The sequence below is a fragment of the Carassius gibelio genome, chromosome B10 (assembly GCF_023724105.1).
Source record: "Carassius gibelio isolate Cgi1373 ecotype wild population from Czech Republic chromosome B10, carGib1.2-hapl.c, whole genome shotgun sequence".
Classification (NCBI taxonomy): Eukaryota; Metazoa; Chordata; class Actinopteri; order Cypriniformes; family Cyprinidae; genus Carassius; species Carassius gibelio.
This window is the reverse complement of record NC_068405.1, coordinates 14,160,019-14,182,182: the sequence shown is the minus strand read 5'-3', so window position 1 is coordinate 14,182,182 and position 22,164 is coordinate 14,160,019. Positions and strand designations below refer to the sequence as shown.

At 38.1% G+C, this 22,164-nt stretch overlaps 3 protein-coding genes across 6 annotated transcripts; 2 read left to right on the top strand and 1 right to left on the bottom strand.

The window, feature by feature from the left end:
- Nucleotides 1-340: 340 nt before the first annotated feature.
- Nucleotides 341-3,591, bottom strand: ugt5d1 (UDP glucuronosyltransferase 5 family, polypeptide D1). Of its 2 annotated transcripts, none has more exons than XM_052567359.1 (2): nt 3,424-3,591; nt 341-2,062 (listed from the first exon to the last, which is right to left on the bottom strand). In XM_052567359.1, the coding sequence occupies exon 2, from the start codon at nt 2,055-2,057 to the stop codon at nt 459-461; it is 1,599 nt and encodes a 532-aa protein (XP_052423319.1). In that variant the 5' UTR covers nt 2,058-2,062; nt 3,424-3,591; the 3' UTR covers nt 341-458. The 2 variants fall into 2 exon arrangements, with proteins under 2 accessions (XP_052423319.1, XP_052423318.1); XM_052567358.1 differs by lacking the exon at nt 3,424-3,591 and adding an exon at nt 2,259-2,349.
- Nucleotides 3,592-6,850: 3,259 nt separating this feature from the next.
- Nucleotides 6,851-15,234, top strand: LOC127966411 (SR-related and CTD-associated factor 4). Of its 3 annotated transcripts, none has more exons than XM_052567356.1 (20): nt 6,851-7,043; nt 8,633-8,716; nt 8,867-8,911; nt 8,979-9,140; nt 9,249-9,378; nt 10,196-10,338; nt 10,495-10,671; nt 10,852-10,940; nt 11,026-11,119; nt 11,236-11,388; nt 11,481-11,554; nt 11,633-11,823; nt 11,953-12,053; nt 12,138-12,251; nt 12,724-12,880; nt 12,963-13,066; nt 13,153-13,306; nt 13,413-13,493; nt 13,600-13,692; nt 13,819-15,234. In XM_052567356.1, exons 1-20 carry the CDS (start codon nt 7,014-7,016, stop codon nt 14,685-14,687), a joined length of 3,045 nt encoding a protein of 1,014 aa, XP_052423316.1. In that variant the 5' UTR covers nt 6,851-7,013; the 3' UTR covers nt 14,688-15,234. The 3 variants fall into 3 exon arrangements, with proteins under 3 accessions (XP_052423316.1, XP_052423317.1, XP_052423315.1); XM_052567357.1 differs by having other exon boundaries at nt 6,852-7,043; nt 10,193-10,338; nt 11,260-11,388; XM_052567355.1 differs by having other exon boundaries at nt 6,853-7,043; nt 10,193-10,338.
- Nucleotides 15,235-16,077: 843 nt separating this feature from the next.
- sod1 (superoxide dismutase 1, soluble) lies at nt 16,078-18,909 on the top strand. The gene is made up of 5 exons (XM_052568276.1): nt 16,078-16,245; nt 17,181-17,277; nt 17,397-17,466; nt 18,381-18,498; nt 18,576-18,909. The coding sequence occupies exons 1-5, from the start codon at nt 16,174-16,176 to the stop codon at nt 18,681-18,683; spliced, it is 465 nt and encodes a 154-aa protein (XP_052424236.1). The 5' UTR covers nt 16,078-16,173; the 3' UTR covers nt 18,684-18,909.
- Nucleotides 18,910-22,164: the final 3,255 nt, after the last annotated feature.

Genomic DNA, 22,164 nt, shown 5'->3' with positions numbered 1-22,164 from the left:
AACAAATGAGTTTTGAGTAATTATTTTTAGGGATTTAAACACATACAGCATACAGTGAAGTTTCGTTACTAGTTGTTCATATAACAAGGTTGGGGGTTCGATTTCCCGGGAACACATGATAGGTAAAAATTGTTAGCCTGAATGCACTGTAAGTCGCTTTGGATAAAAGCGTCTGCTAAATGCATAAATATAACAACTTTTAGTTTAAAATTAACACATTAAGCAGTTTGTCAGTAATATTTTATAAATATTAATGTATTAAATATGTTTCCAAATTTTTTGTATTAGTTGTTGTTTAATTTATAATTAAAGCCAGTTATTAATAAAAAGAAAACACACCTTTTAAAAAAGAAAAGTATTTATTGTTGAAATTATCAAAGCATTTGAGTAAATTATTTACCTATTCCCCAGTTATTTTGTTTTTGCATGCAAATCTGAGTATAAAAATCTGGATAGCATCATTCATTTTTTATTTTTCGCTTACAGCATGTTTTATAACATACATATCGGATTATTGCAACTGCAGAAAACACAAACACAACAACAACAGTGAAGAGAACCAACAACACATCCACAGAATGGTATGAGTACCACGGCATCTTGTAGAACTCCGAGCGCAGGTGAGTCGCTCCTTTATTCCTCATCACAAACTCGATCCAGAAAACAGCCGAGTCCAAAGGCCTCATCGGCTGGTCCCTGTGAAGACTAGAGAGTCTCTGCATGTTCGTCCTGTAAGAGGTGTTACTGAGCAATTCCCGTAGGGCTTTTCCAAAATTATGACCGCTGAACTCTGACAACTTAAGTATCTTCCCCGCTCCTTTCTCCTGGATGCGTATTAAGTTGTCAAACTGGTCGAAGAACAAAGGGACGCCCAGGATCGGGACCCCGTGGTATATGGCTTCCTGCACTCCATTGGTTCCTCCGTGGGCTACAAACGCTTTGATCTTGGAATGTCCCAGGAGGTCGTTCTGTGGTATCCAGTCCACGATAAGGGTGTTGTTGCCAACAGTGGATGGCCGATCTCCAAGATGTCTCCAGATGACTTTCTGAGGTAAACTAGCAAAGGCGGCTGCAATACCGTTAGCCATGTCGGCAGGGATACTTTTAACAAGTGTTCCCAATGACATAATAATAAAGCCGTGTTCTCCTGAGCTCTGCACAAATGCTTCCAGATCTGCAGGAAGAGGCTTGGAGGGTTTGCATTGAAACCCACCCATGTAAACAACATTTGGCATGGTTGGTCTTGGGAACTCAAAGACAAAATCAGTCCTCATGAGCCAAATATCAGCAGCTTGAATGAGGCTAACAATGTCCGTTTGGTAATCCAAATACTTATCTATTAGCGCATCATAGTGTGGACCAACCACGAATCTGTCCTGGAAGAAAGTAAAGCTCTGAAATAAAACATTTTTAACCCTTTGGGTGAAACTCATTTTATCTGTATGGCCAGAGCCTGGTAAAGGTACATAAGACACTGGAGATGGTGCTATAGCAAAATGTCCTTCACCGGCTGTGATCCAGCGTACATTGAGAACAAGAGGGAGTTTTAGATAATGCGCTACAATCACGCCACCTGCTAATGCAGGATCGGTGAGCACCAGGTCGTACCGCTCATCCTGAAGTCTTTTCACAAGCATCTTATCTTCCAAAACAGCCGATACCATTTTACACATAATATAGTGTGCTTTTGATAACATGGAGAACAAATCAACCTGGAGCTTCAAGAATGACAGTCCAGAAGCATCGCCTCTTTCTATCTCTATCACTTTAGATAAATACTCATCAAAAAAGTTATCAGATTCGCTTATTTCATCTGCGATTGTGATGGAAGTGTAGAGAGGGGACTTTTCTGTGATGTACCAGCTGGATTTGGGTCGGATCACGGTGATGCTGTGGCCCCTGGAGTGCAGCTCTTCTATCAGGACCTTCATATTGACCCAGTGGCTTCCATCGACAGGGTACAGTAAAATTTTACCTCCGCTGCAGCTCCGAGTGAAAACAGAAAATGCCAAAAATAACCCAACAATGAAGTGTGCCTGGTTGGAAAGTGACTTCATTGTATCTGAGCAAAAAAAAAAAAAAGAAAAATGCAAATAAATATTAATATATAATATTTAATTATACCTCCTTTGCACTCACAAAAAATATTTTTTACACTGAAATCATCTGTACATGAATTTCATATACTGCTTTATACTACACTGAAATGATTAATGTACTAAACTAACACAACTAAATTGTTACTGACTGACTCTTACCTTAATTGTTCATGCATGAGTGAAAGACCAACTCTTGCTCATTCCAGAGCTCTATTCATTTGAACCACCAAGTTCAAACTCTGATTTACAAAGTCCACTTGAATTATTAACATTCAAATCAATAATTAACAGCCAGAAACTGCATATGGTTCAAGGTGAACTCACATATGTTTTTGTGACCCTTTTGGACTGTTGCATGTCATTTTGGTCCAATAATTTTGACCCATTTTAGACATGCATAAATATACACTACCACTATATATATGTGTGTGTGTGTGTGTGTGTTTATGTCCTATACTAAAAAGTAGTTTATGTAATTTTTCTACTTTTTTCTTTTGTCTTTTTTTAAGGATGTTTAGATATTTTGCTGGAATATCAGGCAACATTAAGTATGATTAAAGTCTATCTTTGGTATGATCCAATTATACAGATCTTTCCTTCATTAATATTATGTGTTAAATATGATTCATGATTTATTTTTTTCAGACAGCTAGGTTTGCCAGTGGTTGTTTTCTTAATTGTGTTTTGCCTTCAGGTGTTGCCCAGCACTTAGGCTCTGGGGTTTTATGGGCTCTGACTGTCAGTGTGTATGAGCATATACTCAGATATACTATATAATATCAATGCATGCAGGGATCCAGACATACATATGCGTTACCTGACACAATGAATAATAGTAAGAAATAACTATAGTTCGTTAGAGAAGTGGCACGTGGGAGTTGCAATTGCTCGGGCGATGGAAGTTCAAGTCAAGCTCATTTAGGATCACCCTTTACAGTCTCTGTCATCAAAAAATGCCAAATGAAAACAATATATAAGAGTCGGGTGCAGTGTCAGCGCATACCTAATGCGGAATCAAATACACTTTTCTATGCATTATCTTCTAATAATTTAGCAGCCTGTCGTCAGTTGCTTAGCTTATATTACACCATCTTAAAACATTGCTCAGATGTTTTATTTTTAGACATTTGTCAGGTTTTTTCCTTAAAACTCTCGTTCTCAGGATTAATTTCTTAGGCATCTCATCTATTCTCTCTGTCGCTCATTCCAAAACGTCGTTTTAGGGCTCTGCGAGGCTTGAGCCATTGCAGTTATTAATGCAGTCTGAAGTTAAGAGAGAGAGCGAATAAAAAAACGAGAAAGAGAGATAGCTTGTGTAAATTACCTGCGTCTGTGCGTCGACAGCGTTCGGCAGCACCGCCTCTCTAATAACGAAACTCTGAGTGTTAACCTAAACAGGATACGGTATTAACACGTTAAGAAGTATAGTTACCACTTTTCTACAAAGAAAAGTCATGTAGCTTTTCAGTTGCTAAACTTTAATGCTAAAGACGCTGGGCAGCGCTGACATCACCTTTTGTGCGCGTGCGAGTGTGTTTCTGTAATGTAGTTACAGTATGTGTGTGGATTTGTACAGTGTGACACAGTGAGAGATGTGTCCATAGATAATAACATTTTCGTTGGAAATTTCGTTGGAAAAATAGTCCAACGACTATTTTTTTCATTGTGACAATATGCCCCTTGTGTTCAAAAACTGTAGCCTATCTTTTTTCCTGAACAACAATAGTGCATTTGCTCAGTGTTTTTTATTTTTTTTATTTTTTTTTATTCTGAATTTGGCCTGTCATAAACTGACTGTAACTAATTTTGAAATCAAATATATATACTTCAAGTTTTTGAGGAACATGTTTTTGCCCATCTCTTAATCATCATTGTATTGCATAATGTTTTTGGTCATTAAACTAAGAATTTAAATAAGATCTTGCGGCATATTATTGAGAGATAGCCTAGAGTGAAAACTGATATTACATTTTAAAGATCTCAGTGATTTACTTTAAAATAAGAATTACTTTTTGACCATAAAAATATCAGCATCAGGACCAAATTGCATGTTTTTTTTTTTTGTTTTTTTTTGTTTGTTTTTTTGTTTTTTTTAGTTTGGGCCTCTAAATAAAATTAAGACATTACTTTCCCTGTGTGAGCTCCGTATCATATTGTCCATGAAAATCTTCATGTTTAAAATATGATACTTATAGGCTACATTTCTGTGACTGTTATTTCAGGATTTACAGGGTTAAAGGGTTATTAATTTCAGTGTAGACTATTTTATGAAGGTCATGAACCCTATTACTGAAGAATAAGTAATCACAGAGCCCACAAATCTCAAGAAAGTAAAACATCCCTCACAAAGGAGCCCGGTGTGGACTATTGCAAGGCTGTTTTATAGCAGCCTCTTCTCATCCCAACCTGGAAATTGTGTTTTCACCCATTCCCCAAGCTGTCAACACAATTAGACATTTGAGGGGATATTATAAACCAAATCAAGGTAGTGCAACAAGATAGCAACCTTACTCATATCATGGCAACATGGAGGTGCATACTGAGCAATGTTTAGTCCCTGTAGATTGTTTCCACTTACACTGAGAGCATTTTGGTTTCAGAACCCCTTTTTCTTCTCCAAATCAGATTTAATGTCATCTTTAAAAAGTTTGAAGCAAAACACAATGCCAACAGTGTGATGCCAAACATCATGGTTTAAATTACAAGGCGTTACACAATATCTCTCAGTTCACTGGTCACTTAGGCGTGCAAAATAAACCATAGTAAAGCTGGACACTTTCTCTGGATCTCACCATTTCCTTCCAACATTAAGACAATGACAGTGAGCAGTCCAAGCAGTCAGAGGCAGGGTTACGTAATCTGTTTTAGATCATGATTTCACTCTTGGATTAAAGCCATTTGTTTTAGAGAACCATGGCATGTCCATCAAACATTAACACTAGGCTTATGCACATGAATAAGGGTGGTTAATACTGAAATGAAGGGAGGAGCTTTATAATCCAATCATTATAATATGCTCATCAAACACTGACACTGAGCTAATTGGAAAAGTGTGTGAAATTTTAACAAATCATATAAATCAACTGTTTGCCATTATATTATGATTTTTTTTTACTTTTCCCAGAATCATTTTATGAATGATAAGCTGCATTTGGACAATTTGACCATATTTCAAATTACTGAGTTGTCTTTAACTAAATGACGCCCTCTGTTGGAGTTACAGTTTTATGAACTTGTGCAAGACTGCACTATATTTTTCAAAAGTCTGGGGTCAGTAGGATTTGTTTTTGAAAGTATTAGGCTAATAATTTTAATAAGAATAAATGTATTGTATCTGATTACAAGTAAAAATAAAATATTAACTTGAGACTTTATAGTTCAAATAAATGCAATTTTTTAAATGTTCAATTCCTCAAGGAATCGTTAAAAAGTATCACAGTCTCTGAAAACATAAGCAGCACAACAGTTTTGATCTTTAATAATAATAAAAATAAGCATTAATAAAAATGAGTAATAATGTTACAATTCCGTTTTGGTGTCATATAAATATATATTTTTAAATGTATTAAAATATAAACAAATGTTATATTACATAAATTAATATAAATTAATATTTCAATATTACATTTACTGTATTTACTGTAACTGCAGCATAAGAGACTTTTAAAAACATAAAAACATCTTACTGACCCCAAGCTTTTGAATGTTAGTTCCTTTGCTTCATTTCTGAAGTGAACTTGAATAAACAAAGAACTTCAGTGGAACATTTTTTTATTACAAGAGCCGAAGGTCAGTGAAGGCCTCTGAGCGTGCAATGCTTTGTCATGAACGTACTCAAGGCGTCCTAATCTTTTCATCCTTTCAATTTGAAAGGATCTTCATCTCACAAAGCCTTTGAAAATCAGCTGTTTCTTGTTACAGACCTACAGCAAGTTTTAAGTGAATGCAGTTGCTCATGAATGAGGGTGGACGGGGAACGTAATTTCACCAAGAACATCATGTCCCTGGAACAACATTCCAATCAGCCAATTAGAATTGAGATATAACTTTTCAGGAAATGTCTGTTTCAGGTATACAATCAGGACTAGGCGCTTCTAAACCCTTGTTAATCAGCTAATATTTCCTTCTGATTTTAGGAATGAATTATGGGTAAGGTTAGGTTTAGGGGTGGGGACTGGGTTAAGTCTTTATTTTTGGACAGTAAAGTTGATCCAGGAACATTTCTTACTTGGCAAAATCACGGCGACCTGAACATCAGGCAGCCTCCAGCATCTGGAATAATAATGAGCAGAATTGAACCCCGAAGGATTTGATAAACCATATGTAGTGTAGTTAAACCTATTTTCATGTTTTATAATACAGGAACACATAATTTATAATCACTATAATGTTTGTACCTACACAAAATATCAGACTTTTTAATGTGTGTGTGTTTTTTTTTTTTAAATTGTAAGTAAAATACGACCGTTTTGGAGAATTTTCCTCTATAATTAATTTTCTTTTATAGTAAAAGGGCTTGTTTAAAATACAATTGAAATAGGCCTAGTGTCCGCATTTACCATGACAATGATTGACAATATTATATGCTTCAATTTGTTTGGTTTCAAATGCATTTGTTTTTGTTATCAACTAAACGTTAACTTTTTCTTGTAAACTTGGAAGATGGCCTTTGTATTGTTATAAAATCCACTCATTAATAAGAATGTGATTCTGTGATGTTCTTCTAGCGCCATCTAGGGGCCTTTTGACACACTAGCAGCCTCTCAATCCCATCCTGCACCGCGAGCACCGCGCCGACTCCGACTCCGAGTCCGAGCTGTCTGTCTGCTGCCAGGGGCGGCCTGCTGGAGACGGCACCACACATATTTCTGATTTTACAGGAAAAAACTGACTGCAAAGCAGGGACGGGACACCATGGATGCCGTCAACGCTTTTAATCATGAGGTGTGTGTGTTCTGTAAAATGAAACGGCTGTAAAATGGCGGTTTGTTGAGGACAAGCGTTCAATGTGTTGCAACGGACCAAGCCAGATGAAGGCCTCAGTGTTTAAAATGCGCAGTTGCATGCTGTCAGGTTGAATCTAGCTGATCATACGAAAATGCCCTTTCGTAAATGTTACTGTAAATGCTTAGATCTATGTATTATGGTATTTTAAACGCCATAATAACTGGCCTTATCGTGATAATAGACAGCATGGTCTGCAATTGGTCACTGTTGGTTTCGGATTTTTCTACGCCTGATCTAACATGTATGAATACACTTCTGTGCTAAAGTTATAAGATGACGTACAAACTAGTGCCCGTGTTGTTTACAGTCTGCGATCTGAGTGTGTAGATCCTCCAGCGTAAAGGTTCATTTTAAAGGAACATCCATAACCTGTCACAGTTAATTCCTTCAGGAACTTTATTGTTTGCTAGTTGAGATAAACTATCGTGGCCGCAAATGGCTCACTCAAATGTCCAAAATTATGATATACTTATTGTAATGATACCGTATTCAAAAAGAAACATAATTTTCTTAATGCCCATGAAGTTTTGCGCATAAAACAGTGGAAATATAGTTGCGAACGACCATTTTCTATCTTTTCTCTGGCCCTTTAAAATGATGTTTTTGTTGCCTGTGCCTTTAAGAAATGCAAATGGGTTCTCTTCATCTAACCTCCGCCTACTGTAGTTCAGTGTTTATCAGTAGTCTTGCTGGATGCGAGTTTATGTTAATGTGGGCGGTTGTTTATTTGCAAAGTGTTAAAGTTAAAAAGTGTTCATTATTCCAAACTTTCAGGTGAAGTGTGTAATTTCTGCACCAAAAGCCTAATTAAAACAGATACAAAAATAATGATTGTTTTCAATCACGTTTTTGCACACGCTCACTCTTGTGTTATTGGTCAGCCAAATTGATAGTCCTTCCCCCAAATTCTTGCCATTGGTTTAGCGAGTGTCTGTATGTCAGGACTGGTCAGTGTTCTTAAAGGGATAGTTCACCCAAAAATGAAAATTATGTTATTAATTACTCACCCTCAAGTTGTTCCAAACCTGCAAGACCTTGAGTCATTGAATAACCTTATTTGTCAACAATGTTCTGGTCCATCTGTGTTTGCGAATGGTGTCTTAAATTATAAAGGCCTTTTGTTAATGCCGTTTTGCTGGAGAAGAAGCACAATATGGTTAATTTTTTAACATAAATATCTTTTTTTAAATATAGTGTTTATAAGTTACATTTCAAAGCATATTCCTTACAAAAACAGCGATGGGATGAGTTGCTAATAGCATGCTACTTTGAGATATACTGCTGTATTGAATTCTTAACGCATTTCATCTGTCATGAGATTTACATGGTAAGTATGTCCATAAACCATGGTTTAATACCAAACTGCAACATCATGATACTTTTAGTAAAAATGATATCTCAACAAAACCTTAAGGATGCTTTCACTCTAAAAAGCATTGACAGCATTTTTAAGCTTTCAGTGTGAGGTTACCCATCTATCTCACTTGCATTATATGCCTTAACAATATTGTATGGCTTCATTGCAGTTGTTCTCCTTGATGGACACCAAGCCTCCCATCTCGAGGGCCAAGATGATCTCAATCACCAAATCTGCCATAAAAGCCATTAAAGTAAGTTGAGGTTGAAGCGCAGTAAGTGCACCCATCACCCATCTGATAGCTGATGCTGTTGGGTTAAAATATGATACAGTGTGTGTTTTGGCAGAGTGACACATTTAAAAGCCTTATATTTAATCCTTTTTTCCTTTTTGTGTTTTCCAGTTATACAAGCATGTTGTCCAAATCGTAGAAAAGTTCATAAAGAAGGTAGGTGCATATCTGGTCTGAATTTTAAATGGTTATGTTCATTTACTGAATGCTATTTTGTGCACAGTGCAAACCTGAGTACAAAGTACCAGGGCTATACGTGGTGGATTCCATCGTGAGACAGTCACGGCATCAGTTTGGAGCAGATAAAGATGTGTTTGGACCTAGGTTCACCAAAAACATCACAGGAACATTTGAGAATCTTTGCTTGTGTCCCACAGAAGATAGGGTGAGAATATCCGGCGATACAGCTATTTTTATTTTTTACAGCTTATTATTCACTGCTCTTGCATGATTTAAATTATTTTGCTTGATAATGTTTCTCTTCCTTCTTCAGAGTAAGATCGTGAGAGTGCTGAACCTGTGGCAGAAGAACGGAGTGTTTAAGATTGACGTAATCCAGCCTCTCTTGGACATGGCTGCTGGATCCAGCAGCTCAACAGGCTTGGACAACGGCCCTGATGGGGGTAAGACACTAATGTGTAACATTGGGAATATCATATTTTTATGCACTTCTTCTCTGTTACGAGATTTGTTTTGTGATACAAAACTTGTCTTTCTGGTCGCAAGTATGAGCAGCAAGACAGTAGCAAATGTTTGGGGTAAGTAAGATTTGTTTTGAGAGAAATTAATGCTTTTATTCAGCTGTGAAACCATAAATCGGTCAAAACTAACAGTATAGATAGAAATGCTGTTATTTTGAACAATTTATTAATCAAATAATTTTATAATATATAATATATCAGGGCTTTGGCAAACAAAAGCAGCAGAACTTTTTTGTCTGATGTTTCTTGAGCACAATAAGCATAGTAGAATGATTTCTGCTGAAAATTAACCTTCACAGGAATATATATATATATATATATATATATATATATATATATATATATATATATATATATAATCAAAAACAGTTATTTTAAAATGTAGTAATATTTCACAAGCTTACTGTTTTGCTGTTTGTTTGATTAAATAAATGCAGCCTTGGTAAGCGTAAGAGTCTTCTTTCAAAAACATAAAAAACACTTACAGACTCCAAACATTTGAATTATAGTGTTAGATGTCTCTAAGCCTCAGTATTAAAATTGTGTTTTTTGTTTTTTATTATTAGTTCATACTGTTCATTGTATTGTATCGACTTTTGTGACTGTGATTTGCAAGCATCATCAATCAAATACCTTGTGGGGCATTTGTCTTGTTTCAAAAGGTTTTCCTTTTTACGTTTGATTTTAGAGTTTCCCACTGTCTTATAATAAGTTGATTATCAATGTGTTATTGCAGCAGCATCTCCTCAGTCTCCGGTGAGGGAACAGGAGGCTCTTCCTGTGGTGATGCCAAACTCGCTCGCAGCAGCTGTGCCTCAGCTTCAGAACACAGATGCCTTTGCGGCTGTTGCTCAGTTTATTCAGTCTTCTCAAGGACAGCAGGTTAGTCGACTGAATGCACTGGGTTTCCTGCATATTAGTTGTTTGGAAAGGACAAAGCATTGAACACCTTGGATGTTTTTAACATGAAAAAATAAGAAAGAAATCATGAAATAATTGTATGCCATTCAGGATATTCATGTTCACTGTTTTCTAAAGCTTCAGCAGATGCTTCAGAACTTTCAGCCACCAGAGAAACCTCAGTCTCCAGCTGTGGACAATAACCGGAGTCACCTCCACCTACAGGCCCAGGCTATGACTGCCTCCTCCACCCTCACACATCAGCACATCCATCACGCACCACAGCCTGTGGAGAAGAAAGCCACCTTCGACAAGGTGAAAGAAACCGAGATCAGTTGTTATTTTCAACACTGACAATGTCAGATACATCAGGAACAGGGGACCCCGGAACCAACCCAATATACCAACCAACTCATTTATTTTGTTAAATGTAGGTTAGCACATCCCTAGTTGGCCTAAAGTCACTAACTATTCTCTTTCCTCTTTATTCTTCAGACCATTCTGGACCGCTTTGACTACGACGATGAGCCAGAAGCAGGTGAGGAGGCAAAGAAAGATGAAACGCCATCTGTCCAACCTGCTATGTAAGTAGCATTTCCTTTACCATATTTTGAACGCTGATATACAGTGCAACACCTGCCGAGCTTTCAATTTGTTATTCCTCCACAGAGGATTTCCAGAGCAGACCGTCCCAGGATTTCCTCCAGCCAATCAGATGCAGCACTTTCAACAACATATGATGGCCGCATCACAGCGGCAACAGGTAGATTACTACAGCGCTCTTATATTGAGACATTGAAATCTGGTTTTAATGACCTTTTCCTGTAATTTAATATATCGACAGTCACGTTTAGGTTTTTATTGTTATTGTACGCTCAGGTTGTTCTACCTTCAAATGGACAGGTCCAAGGCTTTGGTGTTATGACCTCTCAGCCCTATCCAGACATGATGCCTCAGATGGGGCAGCCACATGCTGCTTATCCCCCTCAGAATGACACCTTCAGTCAACACATGGCGGGAAATCAGCATCCGGTAAAATCATTTTGGAAATGAACAGTTAACTGATTCTTAACTGTTAAGCTGCTGTAGAATTGAATGCTAATCTCTGACAACTTGTGGCACAGGAAATGATGAATTCAGATGCATCGGCTAGGCCTTACCCCGATGGCAAGAGGTCACGGTCACGTTCAGGGTCGAGGTGCGTACAATAAATCACTGTCCTTATGAACAAGAACACTAGTCCTCGTGACAAGGTTAAGTGTTGTTTTTTTTTCAGATCTCCTAAAAGAAGAAGGTCTCGGTCCAATTCCCGTACAAGACGAATGCGGCATCGGCGGTCACGCTCTCGTTCTCGAGAGCGATGGCGTCAGTCGCCTCGCTCGCGGTCTCAGGAAAGAAGAGACCGAGAAAAGGAAAGAGAACGAAGACAAAAAGGCCTTCCTCCTATAAAGAATAACACTCTCAGTGGTAAGCAAGGCCACTTTCACTACTGCAACCACTAGTCTTTGATTATGCTTAATTGCTCACTATAAAGTACACATAACACAGTAAGAAACCTTCTTTCTGATGCCAGTGTGGAATATCTCTCTCTTTCAGTGTGCAGTACTACTCTATGGGTGGGACAGCTGGATAAAAGGACACAGCAACAGGACGTTGCCTGTTTACTAGAGGAGTTTGGGCAGATAGATTCAATTAATGTATGTTCTTGAGAATTAGGGGAACATAAGATGATGTTGGATTTTTGCGCTGAAGTCTCATTTGATCTTGTCTGATTTTGATAGATGATTCCTCCTCGTGGTTGTGCCTACATTGTCATGATTCATCGTCAGGATGCCTATCGAGCCCTGCAGAAACTAAGCAGAGGTCCTTACAAAGTCAACCAGAAAGCCATTAAGGTATCAGAGGATTATTTAAGCACAGACTGATAAAAATAAAACAACATAAAAAAGAAATGAAAAACTTTTTAACTTTTAAAAGTTGTCATATGGTAATATGGCAAGACCGTAAAACAGTATTATTGTGAAATATCACAAATTAAAAATAAATTATAATGTAATTTATTGTTGTGATGTTACGTGACCCTTCAAAAATCATTCTAATATGCTGATTTGCTGCTTAATTTGGGCATTTGGTGTTCTGATTTTATTATTATCAGATTTATAATCAGTTGTGCTGCTTAATATTCTTTGTATGTTTTTCAGGGATCTTTGATTAATAGAAAATTCAAAACAATGTAAATAGACCTTATAAATACCTTATCTTTACCGTCATACAGTATGAATATCTTTTTAAAATCTTAATGATTTAAATCTTTTGAACAGTATTATTGGTATTTTTTCACATTTGTTATTGAACTGTATTTTCCAGATTGCCTGGGCTCTGAATAAGGGCATCAAGGCTGAATTCAAGCAGCATTGGGATGTGGAGTTGGGTGTAACATATATACCATGGTCCACAGTAAAGATGGAGGACCTCGATGTGTTTAGAGAAGGAGGGATGCTTGACCCTGATACTCTTGCACCAGGTAACTATTGCAGCCAGTTGTTAATAATTTGTCCAGGCTTTGAGCTCACATTGTAACGTATTGTTTGCGTGTCCGTGCACAGAATGGAGAAGCTCTCAGATTGAGCTGGAGAAGGCTGAAGAATCTCAGAACGGCAGGCCTGAGGTGGGAAAAGTGGAGGAGAGCCCAGCTGTATTACCTCTGCAGGTAAATTCTAATACATTGGTTCCTCTTCCTAAAGTTTTTAGATTTGATCCCATTTATTAATTTTTCCTACTTTTGTTCTTGTTTAGGTTCCTCCTGTCCAGCCAATGGGAGCGGTCAGTGTCCCACCTCCAGGATACCCAGGACCCATGAACATCCCACCCCTCTCATTTCCACCTGGGGTTCCCCCACCCCCAGGTCCCTTCATACGGCCAGGGTTTAACCCCATGCAGATGCCACCAGGTACAGCAATACTAGCGCACAAAGTTTTTAAGTGTGTTCTCAGGATAGATGTTTTGTTTTCAGAGAAGTATTGTACCAGTTTCTAACACATTATTCTTTGTTTCAGGATTCCTCCCCCCGGGTGCCATGCCTCCTCTGGGCGCCACTGGGCCTCCTCCACCTGCAGCAGGGATCAGGATGCCTCCAGGTGGGTGGGCTTTATAATATAAACCCTACCTATTTTTGTTTTTATAGGCTTGACCAGTAAGCCAGTGTTTAGTTTCTTCAGATTTCCCATCTGACCATTCTTTCAGGTGTAGTTGGCAGCTCAGTTGAAGACCTGTCGAACGATCCAGCAGTTATGGGTCCAAGAATCAACCCCGATGGAACCGAGGGATTCAACTCAGGTGGGAATTTGTGTCTGTGTCATTAATCACAAAATATGATGAATATTATTTTAATAGGGTCATGCTGTTTTTTTTTCTTTATATGTCTTTTGAAGTAATTTATTTGTTATTTCATTAACTCTGCAGGAAACCAGGTGCCTCCTGGAGGCCCACCAGGGATGGGCATGCAGTCTCCACCAGGTCTTTTAGGTTCAAGGCCGGGAATGATGCCTCTCCAGCGGCCCCCAGGGATGCCGCTCCCACACATGCAGCGCTTCCCCATGCCACCTCCTCGACCTGGCATGTCACCCATCCCACCACAGATGATGCCACCCAGGGGTCCACCTCAGATGATGCACCGTGAGCCACCACCCGGGGGCTTTGGCATGCCGCCCCCTCCACATGGCATCAGGGGCCCCTTTCCCCCTCCTGGACCTCCCTTCATGAGGCCGAGTGGACCCAGACCAGACGGGCCAAATGATCACGAGGCCAGGCCGTTCAGAGGCGAGCACCCTGGGTTAGGGCGGGGCAGAGATCAAGATCAGGACTGGTACGGTGGGCGGCGCCCTTTTGGTGAGGGTCGTGGTGGCGAGAGGCCGGATGCTCGTGCGCGATTTGGAGGCTGGCACGAAGAGCCGGAAAAACAAGGTGGATGGGACCGAGAGAGAGAACATAGGGACTGGAGGAGAAGTCCGGATGGAGAGAAGGATCGGGATCGGGAAAGAGATAGAGGACGGGACGGTGAAGAACGGACGAGGCGCCCTGCAGGAAGCAGAGAGAGGAGCACACGCTGGGATCGAGATGATAGACTCGATCGACTGGGTCACACCAGGGAGGAACCCAACGAGAGACTTGCAGCAAATACCAACGAGCCCGGTGCAAACGCTACTAAAGAACTTCCTAAAGCCAAGCCAGATGTTCCAGCATCTTCCACCGCAGCCACAGCAGACTCTAAAGCCTCAGAACCTATAGCAGAGAACAAATCTGCTGAGCAAACACATAAAGAAGAGTCATAGAGGTGTCTTTATATGTCAAGACCATATGAGCTTCTCACGTGTCAGTGCTAATCTTGAATACTGCTGGCTAGAGATCAAAGTCCAACTGTTGTGGGATGCTTTATGCATATGATGCTGGGTTCTTCATCCCAAACCAGACTTTATAAAGCATCTTCTGGCAGACGTGGAGCGTTGCCTTGTGATTTTATTGTCCCACCTCAATGAAGCTTGAATGTTGTATTAAAACTGAAGATAAGGAAAAGAAACAATTGATTTTGCTGTAAATATGCTAACATTACTCGAATAATGTTTGTAGATTTTGACTGGCCGTTTTTGGTTTTTACTTTACAATGATATCCCTGTTGAGATTCAGTAATGGAAACATTGACTAAAATAAGATATTAAGACCCTTTTGCTGTAATGTTTTTAACTTAATGTTTACAACATACGAAAAAAGAAAAAAAAAACACAAGATGTTTTTATAATTTTTACGTTTTTGGAGATAGGAACTCCAAATATTTCAGCGATAGGAATTTGGTTTTAATAAAATATTTTCATAACAAAGGAATGAACTGACTAATATGCAAGATCTTTCACTCTTTTTAACATTTACGATAGTATTTTATAAGTATTTGTGCCAACTAGTCATAAGGTTATCAAGTTTAAGGCTTAACATTAATAAACATTAATGTTTACTGGGCCTTATGGCATATCCATCCATAATGTGGTATTTATCCTGTGACTCTACTTCCTAACCATTCGTCATGGTTTGAATAGGACATCTATATCTATATGAATGGGTCCTGACTGTGGAATTAGAGGACAGCATGTGACTGTATGTTAAGTTCAAAATGACAAACGCTTTCATTGATTTATCAATTACAATATATTTTCTATATGAGCATAATACATTAGACATATGAAGAGGTTTGTATATATTAAAGTAATTATTACCTTATTAATCATTACCTGTAAATATTGATTTGCCTTTACTGTAGATGTTGTGCTGTAATGCATATAGAAGACGTTTTTCTCCTTTCTTTGAAACATTTTTAAATCTAAATTTTTTTTAACAAATACAGAGAGAAACAAATACCCCCCCCCCTCCAAAAAAAAAGATAATTAAAAGCCATGGATTAGATAAAGATATTTTTGAAACAGATACTTTTAAAGCTTTTCATTAGACCATTTAAACAATTTAAATATGAGATATTTAATTTCCATTTAAATATGAGATATTTAACTTCCTTCAAAAAAAAAAACATTCTTGAATTTGTCATAGACAGTAAAATAAATTTGTGCATAATCTAACATAGACCTAAGGACAATTACGTCGCTTCCGTATGACGGCGTGACACGCCAGACTTTGACCCAATCACCGTCGACGAGTCTCTTCTGCCACCTGATTGGACAGCTCGGCTCACGCGCCTCCTCTCTCTTATCAAACACTGTCCATTTTTTTCACTCTCAGTCACAACGTTACAGTTTGATTAAGTTCAAAGGCAGCATGGCGAAGAAGGCCGTTTGTGTTCTTAAAGGCACTGGAGAAGTGAACGGCACTGTTAATTTCGAGCAAGAGGTAAAAAAAAGGATATTTTTTGTGGCGTTTGTTATGACGTTCTTTTAGTGAGAGAGCAGCGAGCTAGCCTGCAGCTACGGCGCGCAGCGTGCTATATTATGGACTTCATAATTTAGGAGTCCACGCATTAGCTTGATATGCAGTTGCGTGGGATTAGCTATGCTAATGTTATGCAGACTTTGATGACCACATTTGACATTAACTACAGTGGCTTGTAATACATGATTTCACTTTTTGACTGACTTCTGTACAATGTTACATTGCATGCATGCGTTAGAACCATAGACTGTATAAAAAATCGTTAAAAGCTGTTCAGCAATGACCTTTGATAAGATGAAAGGTCTGCGTTTAGTATGCGCCCCCGTGTACGCCCATGTTAATTATTTCACGCACGCATGTATGCAAATTATGAACCTTTTATGCGTTTGCACTCGAGATTGTGAGTTTGCGGCGTTCTGAAGCGTTTGGTGGCATACTGGTGTCATTGACTTCCATTGAAATTCTTATGAAATTATAACTAGAAGGCAAAAGTTTGCTGAGTCATGCTCCTCTGTCTTTTTCTCTTCGTTTGTTGTCATAATTTTGCCAAATAGGGCAAAGTTCAAGACGCACATTAATGCTGGCAAAGCCTCAAACTGGACTGGTGTAAAAGCATTTCATTGCTCTTCAGACACAATTTGTAGTTTTATTTTTATTTGTTATATATATGATAAATCTGATATGTATGTAACTGGGCGATTACATTTTTATTTATTTTTTTAATGTCCTCCCTTCAATTTATTCCTGACTTATTCTTGATCTTCAAGTTTTAAATGTACCTTTATAAAACCTGCTGAAACCCTGTCAAAGTGACTTCGGAGTTGTTTGCACCATGCCAAACAGTAAATGCTTCTGTTTTTTTGTTTTTTATTAAATGATTGATCTGTTTGTTTTAGGATGACAAGTCTTCAGTGAAGCTCTCGGGTAAAATCACTGGCCTTACTCCTGGAAAGCACGGTTTCCATGTCCATGCTTTTGGAGACAACACAAACGGTAAGCACCATTACTCCTGTATCTGACGTAATCCCATTACGACTGAAGACTTTTACCTTAAACCCCTAGATATGTCTTTATTTTGAACACACAGACCTAAACCATCTTTTTCTTCACAGGCTGCACCAGTGCAGGTCCGCACTACAACCCTCATAATCAAACTCACGGTGGACCAACTGATAGTGTCAGGTTAGTTTAGCATTGTGCTGTATGGCACGACCCATTACCTGCCCTCAAAGTTGTCATATTTGCATAAATCTCTACAAGTCAAATGGGTTTATATCTAAAGAGCAGCACTTCTTAAATGGTGTTCTATTACTTTTGTATTGAGTAAGATATTGCAACGTTCAAAGAGCACAGAGGGATATAATAATTTGTTTGTTAGCAGTTCTGTTCATCTCATTTGTGGTTACTCCGTTATTCACAGCAGTATATGAGGTAAACAGCTGAGCTATAAATGTGGTGATTATTTTGAAATCCAGAGTAAATGACAACTTAAATGTCCTTGATATAGTTTTTTAGTAGTCAAATCGCAAGCTTGTGAATCAGAATTTGAGTCAAAACCCAGCCCAAAATCTCTTGCTTTGATTAAAAAAAAATGTATTTAATGATATTCACAATAAAAAAAAAATTGTTTTATAGTCACCGAATAGATCAAATACAGTAAGAATGTATTCTGTCAAAATTCAAGTGGAAGGATTATTAAAATATTATTTTTAAAGCCCTGTTAACTTTATGGTTTGAGTTTGTTTTTATAAAGAGCATATTCTAGTATTGAACCCTCAAATATGTCCAGTTTTACATAACCAAGGATGGTTAACCTGCTGAGTTTTTCAGCTTTTTTAGAAATGATTACGGTAACATATTCTATGCAGATGAGTCACCCCAGTCATTTTAGATTAATTTATTTGTTTTACAATTATAACTAAAATCTTTAGACAAGTGTCTGTTTTCCAGTAAATATCACAAAAACTGCCATGCCAAATATTTTCTAGGATCATGCAGACTTCTAAATGTAAACGGTATACCTGTAAGAGGTCACCTTTTCAGTGTAATTTCAAGCAGCAAATGTTTTTATTTCTGTAATGTACTGTGTCCCACAGACACGTCGGAGACCTTGGTAATTTGATAGCTGATAAAGATGGTGTTGCAGAAATTGACATTGTGGATAAAATGGTGACCCTGTTTGGGGAATACTCCGTCATTGGGAGGACCATGGTGGTAAGGAAACAACTCTGGATTTCTAAGCAGCTGCAGATTTAATACCAGCTGACCTCATGGTGTATATTCTGCCCTAGATCCACGAGAAAGAGGATGACTTGGGTAAAGGAGGCAATGAAGAAAGTCTTAAAACCGGCAACGCTGGAGGTCGTCTGGCCTGTGGTGTTATAGGCATCACTCAGTGAAGTCCAGCTTTAATCAGAATGGTGACCAATCTGGATTCCCCTCCCGTTAGCACTTGGCCCACTGATGATTATGATCTCTATTTTTGCAAGTTAATGTTTAAGTAATTATACTTTAACCATGTAAAGCTGTTTTTCCGCACACCTCTATTTGGGCACTATCTAGCTACAAAGTGATGTTCGTTTCCTCTGATCTCTGCTTTATTCAATAAAGACTGAGCAGACTGGATATGTGTGTGTGTCTTTATGAATACATCTTAAAGAGTATAGCATTAAACCTGATTCTATTCAAAGTTGTTGTTGTTGTAATCAAAAAATAAGAATCAATGATGGTAACTGAAAACTAAACTTAGATTTTAGTTTAACAAAAAAAATATTTTAAAGGTAATAAAAATGCCAGAAACACACAAAATGATTAAAACATCTCAAAACAAAAAATAAGTTAATTGAAAATATTGTATGTATATGTGTGTGTATATATATATATATATATATATATATATATATATATATATATATATATATAAAGTGATACTGTAATAACTGCTGTTTATGGGATGAAATATAATCTCTGTAGTCTCAAAAAGCCTGAAAGTTCGTTTTATATTTACTACAATAAAACTTTCCTCTGTCATTAAAAAGTTTGAAAGCTGCTTACACTGTTGGAAGAAGATCCTGAAGAAGCTTGATATATACACGTTGATGCCTCATTATCATAGACAGTAAAAGCTCATTAGTGGCTGTTTCAATGGGCCGTTATTCGAAAGGCGTCCGCCATATTGTAACGGTCCACTTGACGTCATTCACCAAACTATTCACTGACTATTCGAAAAATATCACAATCCTTCACAGAACCCACAGAACGGCTCTAAATTAACCTTTCCAAGATGGCGGCCGCATATACGTGCCTGGAGCCGTTTTGGAAACCTAATAAATGCAAGGGAAGTTAAACTTGTTTGACTGGTCCAGAGTTAAGAGAAGTCGTTGCTGAGAATACACCACTAGATGGCAGACTTTTCTTGCGCTAGGACTAAAAGCACCTTAAAGAAAACAAGCTTAGGAAGTTTGCAATACTTTGAAATAAGGAGTGCGAACTTAATTATGACATCGCTTCCTTTAATTATTACTTTATTACACTTTATGCGTTTGCTTTTTAAGATATATCATTTTTAGAGGACACTCTTTAACTAGTCAGTCTCTATACCTAGTTTGGCCAGGCTCAGAGACCAGCATAACCAACCTTAGCCTTTCAAGACATTTTTCAGATCACTGATATATCAGTATAATCCCTCAGAGGTGGGAGTCATTGTTGTTCTATGAATATGATTTTAGAATGGGTGGTCTCGCCCTTGACATCTGACTCTATATCTGAAACTGCTATTAACCAGCTGCGCCCGGTGCAGGCCAGCTTTCGCAGATGGCCAGCGGACTGCTGCTGAAATTACATGCTCCAAAACCTCTTTCTCTTTTTAATGGGGCAGCCTCCCATGTGAAGAAACTTGGCATTTCCAGTTTCCTCTCCAGAGAAAATGAGATTCCCCAGAGACCCAAGACCTGCAAAGACCCACAGATGAGTTTCACAGTTCAAAAACCAACCAAATTTGCACCCGAAATCCAAGTGTTTTTGATGGTAAAATGTAGAAACTTGGTCTTGTGATTATTTCACAGTTTGTTCATTTCCTACCATAGGCACATTATTACGCCGATGCATTCAATCCAGACAGGAATAAAAATAGGACAGTTATGTAATACATTTTTTTCCGTTTGTAATTTATTGTGAGTAATGCGTTACTCTGCCCTCTTTTATTACAGGTGCAACAGCACAAAGGCCTTAAAATGCATTGAGGAAGTACAATCATGATCCTCACATGGACAAATTTCCAGAAGCAGACAGAATCACTGGAGCGTGATGAGTCAAAATGCTGGTATAAATAGCATCAGCAAGGCGAATCATGAATAATGAAGGAGCCGCCCGTCCCACCGGAGCACAAGTCATAGGCCTCAAATAATGTCAGCACACACTAACAAGGTCTTGTGTCTTACAAAAAGCATACCCACTCGAATGAATGCTTCAAAACCTTTCCTCATCTGGGTGGGCTGGATGGCCAGACTTTACAGTGGCACCTACAAAGACTGACTGTGTGGAGACTGTACACATGAATAGGCTACTGTGACTTTGCCCATCTTGTGTATTTGGCACAGATGGCAAGCGTGCATTAAAAACCACATATATTTTCCTCCTTGGACTTGCTCAAGCACGTGCTTGGGGATATAATTATTGTTTTGGTTGTATAAAAGCTTAGCTTGAAGCGTAGTAGTAGAAATTTAGTCTAAACCCAAAAAGATCCCTCTTAAAATCTTAAAGCATACTTGCTTCAACAAGAATACGATGTTTGCAATAAGCAAAGCAAAGCTTGTTTGTTAAACAGACAAATATAATTTTCTGCATCATAACTCTGGTCTTTTGTCACATGATCAGAATTTATCTGATACAGATATAATTTATAATATCATCTACCTGATTTTTCAACGCGGACGTAAGCGGTGAATGTGCGAGACTCCCAGTTCATCAGCTGCTGAAGGGAAATAATGATAAGAATAACAATAATTTATGTTAAAAGTTATGTTTACTGTTACTTTGGTTAATGCATCATCCTTATTAAATCAAAGTATTACATTTCTTTAAAAAAATATTACTGAGCCCAATTAAAATTCAACAACTGAGGAAACATTTGGATCTGTTTTTAAAGTTTATCGGATGGTGTTTGTGTCTTTTAAATCATTTATAAATGAATTGTGTCCACCTGAGCGGTTGTTCGGACCAAGGCCAGATGTCCTGGATCACTGTGGGAGGCGAGTGCGAATCTAAGCGGATGTTTTGGTTCGATCATGTTAATGTTACATAAGTGCTTTTTACACCTCAAAGAACTTAAGCTGATTTTATTGGCTTTTTAACCCTTGTTTCTGGTTTTAGCTGTACAGTTTTCCCACTTTTTATCTTGTCCCATCCCTTTGAAGCTTCATAGTTTGTAAGAATCAAAATGCTTTCCTTTGGTTAAATCTGACTGTGTTAATCTTAGGTTCTGTCTGGACCATTATTGAATTATTATATATTTATTTAATCTCTTGTGGAATGTATTGGTATGTTCAAAACCTTTTAGCTGTCCTCTCAGAATGGTCGTTTTCTGAGGAACTTACGAGATGAAGTTCCTCCAATGATGTCAAAATTCCAGGAAATCTGTTACAACTAAAGTATTTGAGGAACTTGATTTGCATAGACAGGTTTCTTTAGCACACAATAGGATATTTGACCGCTTCAAAAGTTAATTTCTCCAGAGGGCTCCTCCAGCTCAACCTGAGGAACCCCAAATGTACAAGTATCTTCTCATTTTTACAGTATAATGTAATGGCCATCTTTAGTCTGGGGATATTTTTAAACCAATGCTAGAGGTCAGATGCCATTCATACTACAAGCCAGTGGTCA